Source organism: Pleurodeles waltl, chromosome 3_1 (genome assembly GCF_031143425.1).
Source record: "Pleurodeles waltl isolate 20211129_DDA chromosome 3_1, aPleWal1.hap1.20221129, whole genome shotgun sequence".
Lineage (NCBI taxonomy): Eukaryota > Metazoa > Chordata > Amphibia > Caudata > Salamandridae > Pleurodeles > Pleurodeles waltl.
The window spans coordinates 664,155,917-664,172,591 of NC_090440.1; the positions used below are offsets into that span (position 1 = coordinate 664,155,917).

The 16,675-nt window shown below is 43.8% G+C and overlaps 1 protein-coding gene across 2 annotated transcripts in view; it reads right to left on the reverse strand.

Moving 5' to 3' along the window:
* Positions 1 to 16,675, reverse strand: part of B4GALNT4 (beta-1,4-N-acetyl-galactosaminyltransferase 4) — a 701,168-nt gene that overhangs the window by 164,062 nt on the left and 520,431 nt on the right. For both annotated transcript variants that reach the window (XM_069223201.1, XM_069223202.1), the window contains exon 9: positions 9,739 to 9,805. In XM_069223201.1, the coding sequence (XP_069079302.1) occupies positions 9,739 to 9,805 (67 nt within the window). The remainder of the gene's footprint in view (positions 1 to 9,738; positions 9,806 to 16,675) is intronic.

Here is a 16,675-nt window from a genome sequence, read left to right on the forward strand (position 1 = left end):
AAGTGGGTATACCTGGGGGCGTGGTGAGGACGGTCAAAGCCCCAAAGCCACGCCTGGTGGCAGGGATTGACTGCAAGCTGAACATGAGAGAAGGGTGGAGAGGGTGAGTGGAAAGGTCACCGTGCGTCCGAGCACAGGGTGGATAGGCCCTCAGAGAACTCCTTCGGGACAGCAGTGACTTGAGAACAGAGACATTTTAAAGCATGGGCAAAGTGAGCAAGTGCTTCCAAGGTAAGGGGAAGAAACGCTGTATTTCTGTAGCTCACATATCTGATTTCCATGTCTCACCCTCTCCTCTCAGTTTACCTTTCTACCTCCAAGTCTCTCTCACTTTGCCCAGTGGCATCTTAAGTATTTTTGGGGGCCCTGGAAAAAGATATTTCAACTAATTATGTGTGAAGCCAATTTCTGATTTGTTTTTGGTATTATGAGTGCTTCAATGAGTAGACAACGGGCAGTAAAATTGCAAACGGGGGGGGGGGGCAAAAGTAATCTTGCCTGTGCCCCAAAAATCCTTATGGCAACACTGCTCTGGGAGGCCTTAGGAGAGCTCCCAAGAGCTGGCAGTGACTCCAGAAGGCTCTCAGGGAGCAGTGACCCCAGGAAGCCCACAGGGAGGATGGATGTCAGTATTACAGGCCTTTCACTATTAAACCCTAGAGGTGAAAGGCTGTAACCCTATGTAGACCATTCAATATTAATCCCTGGTGATGAAAGGCTGTAAACCTGAACAGACCATTCACTATTAAACCTAGAAGCGAAAGTGTGTAACTCTATACAGATCATTCAACATTAAACCCTAGGGATGAAATGCTGTAACCATGTACAGGGAATGCACTATTAAAACTAGAGTTGAAAGATTGTAACTGTACAGATCATTCACTATTAATCCTGTAAGTGAAATCCAATAACCCTGTACAGGTAATTCAATACTAAACAGTAGAGGTGAAAAGCTGTAACCGCGAGCAGACGATTCACTAACAAAGGCTGTAACCCTGTACAAACCATTCAAGATTATACCCTAAAGGTGAAACGCTGTAACCCTGTACACACCATTCAGTATTAAACCTTAAAGGTGAAAGGCTGTAACCCTGTGTGGGAACCATTCAGTATTAAACCATAGAGGTGAAAGGCTGTAACCTGTGCAGACTGTGAGAAAATGGGTTGTTAGTTGACTAGGTGTGAGCCCTGTGCAAGGCACAACCACAATTCTTGTCAAGGTAAGGCACAAGCAAACCCTAAATTAACCTGTGCTTGTGCTCACCCTCTGGTAGCTTAGCACAGAGGAGTCAGGCTTCACTTGACGGCAATGTGTAAAGTATTTGTGAAACACTTCAAATAATAAAACAGTGAAAACACCATACAAAAAGGATCCCACACATGGTTATCAAATAAGAACTTAATTTAATAAATAAAACTAGACCAAAAGGAAAAAAATCCAGTACATAGAAGTTATGAAGTTCTAAAGAATAAACTGTAAAACAGTGCATAGAAACAAAGAAGTGGCAACTGGAAATACCTGGTTTCGTTGGACAGGGACAAAGACAAAAGTTCAGGCCAACTATGATGGAGCGCAAGCCGGTTACATAGACCCAGTTAGGCCAGCTAAAGCAAAGTACCTTAAATCCTGGTTGCAGAGCATTGCATGGGTCTGAAAATAAGATGTGTCGTGCAGTCGGGGCGATGCATCGGTTCTGAGATGCTATGAGGATGTGGTGCGAGGTCCTGATGGGTTGACACTGAGGATCCTGTCGACTGGGCCTGTGATGTGAAGAACAGTGTCAAGGATGCATGGTTCAGTTGAGGCGACACGTTGGGTTCGATCCACGAATAGCGGTAATGCAGAGAAGCTTGGGCCATGGTACATATCACATTGTAGTAGTTCTGAAGGCAATGTGCCGATCCCAAGATGCGGCAATGCGAGTGTGCTGCATCAGTTCCAACCCATGGAGTAGCAGTGATGTGCCGGGTCGCTATCACGCAACAGCAGCAATGTGTCGGGTCTGCTCCCACAGCAGAGGATGTGTTGGTTTTACTGAAGCAAGCATCTTAGGCCCAAGTTAAAGAGTCCAGGACTGAGTGGCACCACTTGGTAGACAGACTCACAGATTTCAGAGTCCAGGTGTAGAAGCAGGGTGGTTGTAAGCCCTTTATGTCCCTGAAACATCAGGTCAGGAGGCCAGCCAACTAGTCTTTGGAGTCACTCTGGGTCCTGGTTTGGAGAGATTCAGGTCAAGTTCTTCTCACTCCCAGGCAAGAGAGCAGCAGGTCAGCATAGTAAGGCATGAGTCCAGCAGAGTAACAGTCCAGCAGCACAGCAGTCCTACAGCAGCACAGCAGTCCTTCTTCCTGGCAGAGTATCGGCAGGCCCACAAGTGTCAGAGATCCAGTACTTATACCCACTTGGGTCTTTGAAGTGGAGGAGACTTCAAAGACATGCCTTTGAGGTGCACAGAGTCACTGCCCTTCCTGCCCTGCTCAAGACTTACTAAAGGGAGTTATGCAGCCCTTTGTGTGTAGACAGGACACAGCCTATTCGGGCGTGAGGCTGTGTCCAGCTCCTCTGTCCCATCCTGCCCAGGATGGTCCAACATGTTCCATCTGGTCACATCTAAGCTCCTATTGTGTGTAACGATTGTTGTAGGACTCCTGTTGTAGTAACAAGACTGCTAGATTTTGGGCGGCAGCACCACCTAGCGTGGGGGACTGACTTTGATCCCACACCGTATGACAGCTGTGGGCCTAACCCTTCTGGCTAGCTAGCAGCACCTCACCAGCACTAGAGTTAAAAGTGATTTGTGGAAGCCTGTCGCATGACACTCAGACTCCTCAGGGAAGTCATGGTGGAACAGATCATACCCCTTTCTCTCAGCTATACAAATCTCATACATGCAAAGACAAACAGAAGCACGATCTTCCTTCAATAGGTTTTATTGAAGCAACTGAGTTCTATGTGAGAAAGGCATAAATTGAGATTATGATAATAATTAAACACAACTCTATTACAACAGTGACCAGGAAAATGAAACACAGGAAGAGGACCACCACAGTGTCACAATAGTGTATCTAATATCCCCTACCTACACTACTAAGTTTCTACTTGAGAGCAAATAGCAGTGGTAGCCCTAATCTGCCTATCTAGGCCCGGGATGGAAGCCCAACCCTCATACCTGTGTTCAGAGGCAAAGAAGAGGTCTGTTAGTCTGCTGGGAGTCCTTCCATGTAGACGACTAGGAAGCACAGAGTTTCAGCAGAAACTGCAATGACGTGTAGCATGAGATGACAGGCTGGCTGGAATACACAAAGCCCAGCTGTCACCTCACCCCAGACTTGTGAGCAAAAGAAGGCAGCAGGCACTTAATTGCTAAAGTAAGAAAATGTTAACTTTCTAAAAGTGCCATTTTCAGAATTGCAATTTAGAATTCGACTTCACCATAAGTTGTGATTTTAAATTGTGATTCCAGAGACACTGAACTTGGAAAATTTATCTCTTCCCAATTGGAAGTTATACTTATAAAAGGTTATAAGCCAACTCCAATGTTATCCTAAGGGAGAGCTAGGCAGTGAAAAATGAATTTAAGGGTTGAGCACTACCAGGACATATAAATCTTGAATGTATGTGTCCAACGTTTTAAATAAACTGTATCCTGCCCTTGGGGCTGCCTGTGACCTACCTTAGGGGTGACATATTTGTATTAAAAAGGAAGGATTGAGTCTGGCAAAAGGGTTATTTTGTCGGGTTGACATGGCAGTTCAAAACTGCACAAACAGGCTCAGGCCTGAGTCATGTTTAAAGGGCTACCTATGTGGGTGGCACAATCAATGCTGCAGGCTCACTAATTCCATTTAATCTATAGGCCCTGCACACATGTAGCACACTCTATTAGGGACTTTCAGTTAGATGAAATATGCCAGTTGGGTATATGCCAATCTAATAATGTTTTAGGGAAAGAACAAAAGCACAATAGCACTGATTAGCAGTGAAAGTGCACAGACCCGTAAGTAAGTGAAAACAAAGTCAGTAAAACAGGAGGTTTGAAGGCAAAAAAACAGGGGAACACACCAAGGATGCCAGATATAACACAGACCATTTCACCATTAAACCATAGAGGTGAAAGATTGTTATCCTTTACAGACCACGTGACCTTTAGGCCTATAGATGAAAGGTGGTAGCCCAGGACAGATCATTATCATTGCAGATACTGAGGACAAATGATCTGCAACCTCGTAGAGAGCATTATCTATGCACCCCAGAAGTGAAAGGCTCTGCATCTCTATAAAGTGTTCACCATTGAACCTTGGTATGAAAGGCACTTTCTCTGTAAATACCATTATCTATAACTCTAAAGAGTTGAATTGTTTTGTAGCGCTGTAGAGATCACTGTCTAAGCACCCTACACTAGAATAAGCTCTGCAACACTGTGCAAACCATTCTGTAATAAACCATAAAGGTGACAGGCTCTAACCCTATGCAAAGCATGGACCACTTAACCCTATAGTTGAAAGGCTCTAACCCTGTAAAGACCATTAGCTATACAGATACAGAACTGAACTGCTTCGTACCCCCGTCCAGAGCATTGTTTTGCCACCCTAGAGGCGAAAGGATCTGCAACCATGTCCAAACCATTCAGTATTATACTTTAGAGGTTAAAGGCTTTAACCCTATGCAAACCATGGGCCATTAAAGCATGTAGGTAAAAGCTTCTCACACTGTAAAGTCCATTATCTATAAGAGCTGACTTGCTTCGTAAACCAGTACAATACCAGTACTGACCCTAGAGGTGAAAGGCTCTGCAACCCTGTTCATATCATTCAGAATTAAATCATACAGGTGAAAGAATCTAACTGTGCTAATCATGGGCAACTAAACCCTGTAGGTGAAAGGTTCTAACCCTGTAAAAAACATTATATTGTCAGATACATAGCTAAAGTGCTTTGTAACACTGCAGAGAACATTGTTCACCCTCCCCAGATGTTAAAGACTCTGCAGCATTGAATTGACAATTCACCATTAAACCACAGCAGTGAAAGGCTGTACACACTATTATCATTCCAGATACAGCGCTCTAATGCCCAGTTACCCCATACGGAGCATGGTCTATGCATCCTAGAGGTGACAGTCTCTGCAACACTATAAAAAGCATTGACCATTAAGTCCTTGAGGTGATAAGGTGAATCTAACTCTGTAAACACCATTCACTATTTAACCCTAGCGATGAGAGTCTAACCATATACAGACCATTATCTATCCAGCAGTAGAGGCAAACACTTTAAGCCTGTACACATACTATCATCCCAGATACAGAGGGGTACAGCTCTGTAACCCTGCACAGAGCATCGTCCTTCCAGACCAGAGTTGGAAACTTTAACTCTGTACTATCTTTCCCTGAATTAGAGCTGAAAGGAGCCTTCCCAGTTGTGCCCATTAACATGTCAACACTTCAGGTGAAAGGTTCTAAGCCTGTACACACTTTATCAATCCAGATACAGAGGGGTACAGCTCTGCGCACAACCCTGCAGAGAGCACTGTCCCATCCAGACTAGAGGTGGATGTCTTCAGCTCTGCACAAGCAATTATCTTACCATGCCTTGGAGGTGAAAGGCTCCTTCCCAGTAGGACCCAGTAGAAATGTAACCCTTGAGGTGAAAGGCTCTACGCCTGTGCTATCACAGAACTCCTAATCATACAGGTGCAATTCTCCGTAGCCCAGTTTAAATAACTAACTATCAGCTCCAGTCCATGTACCCTCTAGATCTACAAACTATGTACCTTCCAGCCCTAAATATGAAAGGATTGGTCATCTTTACAAACCATTAACCATCTAATCAGAAAGAAGAAATGATCCCCAACCTTTTATAAACCACTAAACTTGCATCCAAAAAGATAAAAGGTGCTGTAACCCTTCACAAGCGATTTACCATCTATTGTAAAAGATTAAAAGTTCTCTAAACCTTTACAAGTGATTGACTTCGATAAAAGGATTGGTAACCCTTCACAAACCATTTACTACCCAGTACAAAAGATGAGACTCAGTAGTCCCACATAAACCACTCCCATCCATCTGAATCTTTAACCCTGTAGATACCATTAATTATTCAGCTGTTGAAGTGAAAGGACTTGATCTAGTTCTAAAAACTGATCATGAAGTTGTACAGGTGAAAGTTTTGTAACTCTGTGGAAACTTCTGGCAACCTCTGGCCAAGGCCTCCATCAAAAAGGCTTATAAAAACACAACTGATTACAGGAGAAGCAGTTTAGACGTCACTCTCCCTCTATGAAATAATAACAGTTATCGAATACTCTTGATCCTGTGGCTCCCCTCCCCTTTTTATCAGTCCAGTCCGGCTCTCCAGATTCACCTCTCAGCTAGGATCCTGTAATCATTGATAGAATCCCTGCCAGAGTCCCAGCCGGCTAAAAGGAGCCTGCCCTTTCCATGCCTCAGGCACAGGGTGTGCCACCATGATTTGTCATGTCACATTAACAGTCGGCTTTAAATTAATTGCTCTAAAATCAATATGATGGCTGCAGAACTTCTTCCACAAATATATGTAATGGCTAAAAAGGCATCACTCCATGATGCATATAAAAATTGTTCCAACATGTCATAAAAGACTCATGGTGTGGGATGCACTAATAACATGGGTTTACTAACTTTACTTACAGAAATAATTGGGTCTCACAGGTTCCCTAACATGTGACTATAATTTAATTCCTTCCACTGTAGTGAAGCACAAGCTTTTTATAACATGTCAGGGTCCGACATTGAGCTACTAGTGAGAAACCAGGCCCCTGGAAGGGCCCACAATCCAGTCTGCCCTGTTGAGACCATGACATCATGATACGAGTTGAAACCAACAAAATACAACAAACAAGGTTGCTAAATTGGAATTAAATGTGGACAATGTCTGCCTTATGTACTACGAGAATATCTATCACTTGTTTGTTTGTGAAGCACACAAGTCTTGATTATCTACAACATTCTGGAATCTTCTTTCTTTGTCGTGCTCATCTTTCTTCACTTGGGGCACAGTGCAGTTTTTGCCTTGTATATGGTTATTCATCCAACTAACAGGTTCTTTGACTCATCCCAAACCTTTTACTACTATGAACTCCCAAAAAGTCCTTTCTAAACTTGTCCCACCAGTATTCCTGCTCTATCCAATACACCCAACTAACAGACTCACACGTCTACTACTCCCACCACTCCCAATAACAATTTATATTTACCTATACTAACTCACCACTAATCTACCTTTGACTCCTTCCAATCCATATTCCGCAGCAATCACAGCACCACGACAGCCATCATCATAGCTACTTGCGGCATCTGTTCCTACTCAACCAAGGAGAGACTGCAACTCTGATTCTCCTAGACCTTTCGGCAGCCTTTAATATGGTCTCCTAGCACACACTCATCACAAGACTGCACAACATAGGTATACAAGGAGCTGCTCTCAGATCGATCTCCTTTTTCCTCACCGAAAGAATGCAAAAGGTCCGCCTTCACCTCTGAACCCAAGGAAATCATCTGTGGACTACCGCAAGCATCCTCGCTTAGCCTCACCCTCTTCAACACTTATGACACCTCTGGCCAGCATCGTCAAAACCCACAGACTCAACATAATATACTACGCCGATACTACACCTACAACACTTAACTCATCCTGTCCCTCTTCCCAACACACCAACAAGACCAACTTCCACAACTCCATGACAGCGGTAACCAACTGTATGATGGACAACTGCTTGAAGCTCAACACGGACAAGACAGAGGTACTGAACTTCGGAAACTAAAGTTCCTCATGGGCGCATGGGGTGCATCCTGGTGACCCTAAGAACTTGGACCAACTCCTACCCCCACTAACCACATTAGAAACTTAGGCATTATTCTGGACAACAAGCTAACCATGACAATTCAGGTCAACTCTGTCTCACCCTCCTGCTTATTCATCATCTGCATGCTTCATAAGATATTCAAATGGCTACCTCAAAGCTCAAGACGTGCCATTACCCAGGCCCTCAACTCCAGTCAACTGGACTATGGCAATGCTCTCTTTTCAGGGATCACAGCTCACCTCCTCAGACGACTACAGACAATACAGAATGCTGCAGCCAGACTCATCCTGGATCTCCTTAGATGAACCCACATCACCCCCTACTTCAGGCTCCCTACCACTGACTCCTGGCCCATGCATACAAGGCCCTTTGCCTGAATATCCATCAACCCACCAGATAACTCCACTCCACTTCCCTTTCTCTTATCCTCACCCCCTGCATCAGATGTAGCAGGTGCGGAGGTCGCTCTTCTCCTACCTAGCAGTGAAGACATGGAACGAGCTACCCTTTTTTTCTGGACCATCTCATCTCTTCCAGGGCTCCGAAAGTCCGTGATAACCTGGCTATTTGGATAATCAACCAGACCCTGCCAGCACCTGGATTCCCTTATGGGTGACAAGAAGAGCTCTACAAATCTTTTGACTGATAGATTGATTAATTTGGGTCCAGAGTAGTGTGCTACCTGCCGAAAGGCATTTAAACGCCTCGTCAGGGGTAGTAGGTGCTACATCAATACAATTGCAATTTATGAAAGTATAGCTCCCTTTGCATTCTTGCCTGAACCCCGGAGTGTCAATCAGCTATTAGCAGACAGGTTGGTCTTGAAATACAGAGACAAGACAGAGACATACTCTTCACGAGTAAGCTAATGTGGCAAGATGAAAGGCATTGCTTGCACCCAGGAAAACAAATTGAAAGACATACAGTTAATTGAGGAACAGGAATGGAAGTGGCATTGTTCCCAGAAAGGGGTGGAAAAGACTTCGGGCTGATTTATAGCTTGGCATGGAGGGCACTCTCCTACAACAGCCCTCTCCACCAAACTCAGTGTGCCTGCCCAATTTACAGACAGGTGGATGGAAAGTATGTCAACAACGAAGCCTACTGTGGCTCTGTTGCCAATATACTTGTCCAACAGCCCAGATGGCTATGGGTCACTGAAGATTAGCCATTTGACTGCACACTGAATATAGGGCCTGATTACAACTTTGGAAGAGGTGTTAATCTGTCCCAAATGTGACGGATATACCACCAGCCGTATTACGAGTTCCATAGGATATAATGAACTCGTAATACAGCTGGTGGTATATCCGTCACTTTACCGTTACTTTTGGGACGGATTAACACCTCCTCCAAAGTTGTAATCAGGCCCATAGAGTGGGCAATCAGATGGCTTTCTTTTTGCTGTCCATCACAGCAAATCCTGGTGGTGAGGGCCAGTAAAGAAATGGCTCTCCCACCCCACAGGAAAAATCTCCAATGGTATGGAGATCATTAATTTTAAAATTTTCGAAAATGAAAAAGTGTAAACATTTTGACAGGAGGTCATCATGTTTGACTGAGCTGTCCATCAAACTTTTAGAACATTGACAGGAACTGATGTTGACAGGGGTTCTTATCAATGTTAAGGAGCTGTCCGTGGGGCTGGAGGACAACTCTAGATTTGTTAAGTGAAAGCCACTCAGGAATGTGGGGGCAAAGCCCTCTGCCATACGGATGGAGTATCTTCTGTCCGCCAAACTCTAAATCAACTCCATATTCTTCTGAGATGGGGATAGACATACCATCAGAAGCATGGCATTCTTTGACGGGAAGGAAGGTAAATGATGACACCGCTGGCACAATAACAAAAAACACGAGATGAATGAAGTTCACTCATTGAAATAATGTGGACATACCTGTGTAGAGTGAGATATGAGGGGTGTCAATGACCTCGAACTTAAGGCTGGGAAGGAAGATTCGCCACTGAAAGAGAAGAAAAATAAAATTGAGGACAACTGAGCGTATTGTTTTAGAACATTCAGTCGAATAGTCGAGTATCAAAAAGCAGAGAAAGCAGAGTTTTACAAAAGATACCGTATTGTTATCCTGGAAACTGCATGAAAGGTGCTTGAATGTACTCATTCTTTTATGGCTCAAGGCGACTAGATTTGGTTAGCTGTGCATGTCATGACTCTGAGCCTTTTGGTAAAGGAAGAAAAAGCTACCCTCTTTTAAACCTAGTGCCACATCACAGGAATCTTTGCTGTATTCAGGATCACAGGCTATTACAACCCCTCGTGGGACTCCAGAACACTTTTTACACGAGAAATCTCCAATTAGGAAAATTCTTAGATGTTCACCAGAAGGTCCTTGCTAGTGACAAAAGTTTCTACCTTCACCCTAGTGGAATGAGTCCAAATATCCTTAGAGGGTTCCTTTTAAGCCTGTGCAGAGAACAGCCTAACTCTACTGCAAAGAACAATACACCTTGATATGGTCAGTTTCTGGGCAGCCTTTCCACACTTTGCACTGGCTAATCTAACAAAGAGTAGATTGTGCACTGGGAGATCCCTTGTCATGTCAGTGTAGAAGTGAAAGGCCAGGTTAGGTTCCAACCGGTGCCGTCTCTTGTACACTCTAGAAGGAGATGTAGGATAGAACACTGGGAGCATCTGCCCTACATGAAAAGGTGACACCACCTTCAGAAAGAAAGAGGCCCATGGCTGAAACACCAGCGTGTGTGTGTGTGTGTGTGTGTGTGTGTGTGTGGCAGAGGTAGTATATGATGGCTTATCAGATACCACCTGTAATTCGCTGATGATGCTGCAGGAGTGATGGTCATAAGAAAAACTGTCTTTAGCATCAAAATTATGTCTCAGGGTGCACCTGTACTTAGGCTCAATCAGAACACATCAAAAAGGAAAGGACTACTTCAAGTACCCTTAAGGCACAATGAAAGGAGCAGTGGGAAACATATACAAAAGCCTTTTTAAGAAATTCATCACAATGGGTGACTTGAATAAAGAGAATTGATCATGCAAACAAAGAAAGATCATAAAGCCAATAAGTAATCCCAAACAGAGCCTATAGCAACACCTTCCAGGTCTAGAGATAAAACAAACAAAATAACATCAGACTACTTTGCTTGGAGAGGATCAACCCATCTGCCCTAAGCGTTTATCGGGTAAACGTGGAACCGAATATTCGGACTCCTGGTCTTTGAGAAATTTATGTGGGCTTTGAATATATTTGCGGGCTATATGCTTTGATTACAGTAGATTGCGACATACGGTGTTCTTCTAAACGCTTAGTGGTTGGTGTATTTGAATCATTTTTGAGTGTGTCAGCGAGCCTTGAAAAAGTCAAAGGGAGTATACTCCCCACGACGAAACACGTGTTGGCTGTTCTTCGTGGCTGTGGTTCTTTTCCCTTTATTTTGAATGATGGATTCCTTATGACATCTACACAGTAATGCTCAGTGAATGTATGAGGCGTAGACCAGGTGGCTGCCTTACAAATTTCTATCATAGGTATATTCCCCAGAAAAGCCATTGTGGCGCCTTTTTTCCTAGTGGAATGTGCTCTTGGTGTAATAGGTAGATCTCTTTTTGCTTTAATATAGCAAGTTTGAATACATTTAACTATCCATCTGGCGATGCCTTGTTTGGATATAGGATTACCTGTATGAGGTTTTTGGAAGGCTACGAACAATTGTTTTGTTTTACGAAATTGTTTTGTTCCGTCAATGTAATACATTAGTGCTCTCTTTATGTCTAACGTATGTAAGGCTCTTTCGGCTACTGAGTCTGGTTGCGGAAAGAAGACTGGGAGTTCCACTGTTTGGTTTAGGTGGAATGGTGATATGACCTTTGGTAGGAATTTGGGATTCGTACGGAGAACCACTTTATGTTTATGTATTTGTATAAAGGGTTCTTGAATAGTAAATGCTTGTATCTCACTTACTCTTCTAAGTGATGTGATAGCTATTAGAAAGGGTACTTTCCAAGTTAAGTATTGCATCTCACAAGAGTGCATGGGTTCGAATGGTGGCCCCATGAGTCGTGTTAATACAATATTAAGATTCCACGAAGGTACTGGTGGTGTCCTTGGGGGTATGATTCTTTTTAGTCCCTCCATAATGGTTTGATGACTGGGATTCTAAAAAGCGATGTTGTATGTGTAATCTGCAGATAGGCAGATATTGCAGTGAGATGTATTTTAATGGAAGAGAATGCTAGATTAGACTTTTGTAAGTGTAATAAGTAGCTTACAATGTCCTTTGTGGAAGCATGTAGTGGTTGAATCTGATTAGTGTAGCAGTAGTAAACAAATATTTTCCATTTGTTTGCGTAACAATGTCTTGTCATAGGTTTTCTAGCTTGTTTAATGACCTCCATACATTCTTGTGTAAGGTCTAAATGTCAAAGTTCTAAGACATCAGGAGCCAGATTGCTAGATTGAGCGATGCTGGATTCGGGTGTCTGATCTGTTGTTTGTGTTGTGTTAACAGATCTGGTCTGTTTGGTAATTTGATGTGAGGTACTACTGATAAGTCCAACAGTGTTGTGTACCACGGTTGGTGAGCCCAGGTTGGTACTATGAGTATTAGTTTGAGTTTGTTTTGACTTAGTTTGTTGACCAGATAAGGAATGAGTGGGAGAGGGGCTAGCAGTTCCAAATGATTTATGTGAAGTTGTTTTTGTTGATTGTCCCACTGACCCTGTATGCTGTGCTTGTTGAGGTGTGCTTCCCACCCCATCATGGAAGCATCTGTTGTGATCACATCTTGAGGCACTGGGTCTTGGAATGGCCGCCCTTGGTTTAAATTGATAGGGTTCCACCATTGAAGCGAGAAGTGTGTCTGGCGGTCTATCAACACTAGATCTTGAAGTTGACCCTGTGCTTGTGTCCATTGTTTTGCTAGGCACTGTTGTAAGGGCCGCATGTGTAATCTTGCATTTGGGACAATGGCTATGCATGAAGACATCATGCCTAGAAGTTCCATTACAAACCTTACTGGGTAGTGTTGGTTTGACTGTATGCTTGATGTTATATTTTGGAACGCTTGGACCCTTTGTGGACTTGGAGTGGCAATTGCTTTTTGTGTGTTGAGTGTTGCTCCCAAGTATTGTTTTATTTGGGATGGCTGCAGATGTGATTTCTGGTAATTTATAGAGAACCCTAGTTTGTGTAGAGTTTCTATAACGTATTGCGTGTGAAGAAGACACTGTTGTTGAGTGTTGGTTTTTATTAGCCAGTCATCTAAGTATGGGAATACGTGCATGTGCTGTCTCCTTATGTGAGCGGCTAATACTGCAAGGCATTTTGTGAATACCCTTGGGGCTGTTGTTATCCCGAACGGTAACACTTTGAATTGATAGTGTACGCCGTGTATCACAAACCTTAAGTATTTTCTGTGAGAAGGATGGATAGGTATGTTAAAGTACGCATCCTTGAGATCCAATGTTGACATGTAGTCCTCCTTTTTTAGTAAGGGAACCACGTCTTGAAGTGTTACCATGTGGAAGTGGTATGACTTAATGAAGAGATTCAGTGTTCTGAGGTCTAAGATAGGTCTTAATGTTTTGTCCTTCTTTGGATTTAGGAAATATAGTGAGTAGACGCCTGTTCCTTTCTGATGGTTGGGTAATAACTCTATTGCTTGTTTTTGTAATAGTGCTTGGACCTCTATTTGTAATAGGTCTAAGTGTTGTTTGGACATATTGTGTGCCCTTGGGGGCACATCTGGCGGGAAATTTGTGAATTCTATGCAATAACCATGTTGGATAATGGCTAGGACCCATGCGGCCGTGGTAATGTGTGTCCAGTTCTGATAGTATGCGGTGATTCTCCCCCCCACTGGTGTTAAGTGTTGGAGTGTCTGGAACTTTCCCCTTCCTCTTGGGAATTGTCATCCTCTATATGAGCCACAAAACCCTCCCCTCTGGTATTGTGCCTGATAGGTGGGTCTGGTTTGCGAGGTGGAAGGTTCTGGTGTTTGCATTCGAAAACCCCCTCTAAATTGTGGCTTTCTAAATGTGCCTCTGCCCGGTGGGGAGTAGAGCGCGCCCATGGCTTTGGCCGTGTCCTTCTTTAACTTTTCAATTGCTGTGTCTACTTCCGGCCCAAACAATTGTTCTTGGTTAAAAGGCATGTTCAACACCGCCTGTTGGATTTCTGGCTTGAATCCAGAGTTTCTTAACCATGCATGCCTGCGAATGGTTACCGCAGTGTTGACCGTTCGTGCTGCCGTGTCTGCTGAGTCTAATGCGGACCTTATTTGGTTGTTGGATATTGCTTGTCCTTCTTCCACAACCTGCTGGTCACCTTTCTGGTGTTCTTTGGGCAAGTGTTGTATAATGTGTTGCATCTCGTCCCAGTGTGCCCTATCGTAGCGAGCAATTAGGGCTTGCGAATTAGCGATCTGCCATTGATTGACTGCCTGTGCTGCCACTCGTTTGCCCGCTGCGTCAAACTTTCTACTCTCTTTGTCTGGCGGTGGAGCGTCTCCTGACGATTGAGAGTTTGCCCTCTTTCTTGCTGCTCCTACAGCCACCGAGTTCGGTGTAAGTTGCTGTGTTATAAACACAGGATCCGTTGGGGGAGGCATGTACTTCATCTCCACCCTAGACGTGATAGCCTTTCCTTTAACTGGCTCCTGGAATACCTGTTTTGCATGTTTGAGCATATCCAGGAGCATTGGCAGACTCTGGTAGGAAGCGCGTGTGGATGCCAAGGTGTGAGCAGGAAATCATCCTCTATTGGCTCAGGATGCATTGCTACAATGTGGAACGTAGCTGCCCTGGATAGTACCTGAGTATATGCAGTACTGTCCTCTGGAGGTGACAGCTTTGTTGGGTAACAATCTGGACTGTTATCTGATACTGGTGCATCATATAAGTCCCATGCATCAGGATCATCCTGTGCCATCCCTGTATGCGTAGGTGACTGCATTGGAGGTGTTCCCACCGGAGACAGCTGTGGTGAGTGTAGTGGGGGAAGGTTGTGGAGAAAACCTTGGTGGTGGGGATTTTTCTCTTGCCATCTTCGCCTTCGGCTGCATTTCTGTCTCCTGAAATGCCAGTTTTCTTTTGGTTTTAATTGGAGGAAGAGTTTGTATTTTTCCTGTCTCTTTCTGGATATGCAACCTCCTTTGCGTATGGTCTGGTTCATCCATACTTATTTCCTGCTCAAATCTGTGTCTTTCATGCATTTGGATGGAAAGTCCTTGCTCTTCTGTGTAAGAGCTTCTTTTCGGCTCCGAAGCCGCTTTTTTCGGTACTGATGTTTCCGATAAAGTCTTTTTCGGTTCCGACGATATTTTTCTCACCTTGGGTGAGTTGAACTCTCGGTGTCGAGATCGTTCGGCAAATCTCTGGCCTTTTTCATTGCCGATGTTTGGTCACCTTCTTTTCGATGGGTTAAGCCATGGCCTGCTGGCGGTGGCGTCCCCTTGGCCTTAACGATCTTTGTGTGAGTTTTGGACGTGGCAGTTTTACTCACTGTTTTCTGCATCATCGAGGGTCGCTCACTTTCGGATTCGTCAGAGTCCGTCCCCTGGATGGAAATTCTTTCCTCCTCTCCGACGTCGAGTTGTTCTCTCGGTGTCTACGCCATTTGCAGTCTTCTCGCTCGTCGATCACGTAGGGTCTTTTTAGATCGAAACGCTCGACAAGCCTCACAAGTATCCTCCCTGTGTTCTGGTGATAAACACAGATTACAGACCAGGTGTTGGTCTGTATAAGGATACTTCGAGTGGCACTTTGGACAGAAGCGGAAGGGGGTCCGGTCCATTAGTCTTCGACGATGGATGTGGTCGGGCCGACCATGCCCCGCTGAAGAACGGAAGCCCCGAAGGGCCGCCGGAGCGCTTCTGCAATCGGTGCCGATACAATAACACTAAACCGGTACCGAACGAGAACAATACCGTCGATTTTTCGATATTTAGCTAACTTTCCCGATTCGAAATACGGAGCGAAGAGGAACACGTCCGAACCCGATGGCGGAAAGAAAACAATCTAAGATGGAGTCGACGCCCATGCGCAATGGAGCCGAAAGGGAGGAGTCCCTCGGTCTAGTGACTCAAAAAGACTTCTTCGAGGAAAACAACTTGTAACACTCCGAGCCCAACACTAGATGGCAGGATAATGCACAGCATGTGTAACTGCAGCTACACATGCCACCGAACACACACATATATATATATATATATATATATATATACATATATATATATACATATATATATATATATATATATATATATATATATATATATATATGATTCACTGAAAAATCCAGTGTTACTGGGATGTTATAGTTAGGCTCGCATTTCAAATGTACAAAAACATAGAAACTCAGCCATTGTAGTTAGAGTTATTTCAAGTAATTATAACTCGTGCCCTAAGGTAACTATAAGTTGCACGCCCGCCATGCACAGTTTCCTCATCAATAATTTCATTGCAAATGTTCCAATGATAATTTCAATGATGCTATAAAAAGATTTCATGCCTGATAAAATATATGGGGTAATTAGCAGTACATAGTGAGTGTGTGAGTTACAGTTACTTGAAATAACTAACTATAACTGCTTAATTTCTATGGTTTTGTATATTTGAAATGTGAGCCTAACTATAACGTCCCTGTAACCTTTGAATTTGTAAGTGAATTTCTATGTTTTTTTAAAATTCTATTTCCTAACTATAATGTCCCTGTAACCTTTAAATTTCAGTGAATTATTTTTAACGTTAAGTCATTTTAATTACTTTACGTTAATCCAACCACTGCCGCGCAGGCCCTGCGGCCAGTCCCCTGTAAGCATCCAACCCCGTGCCGCGATCAGCCTGTGACAAT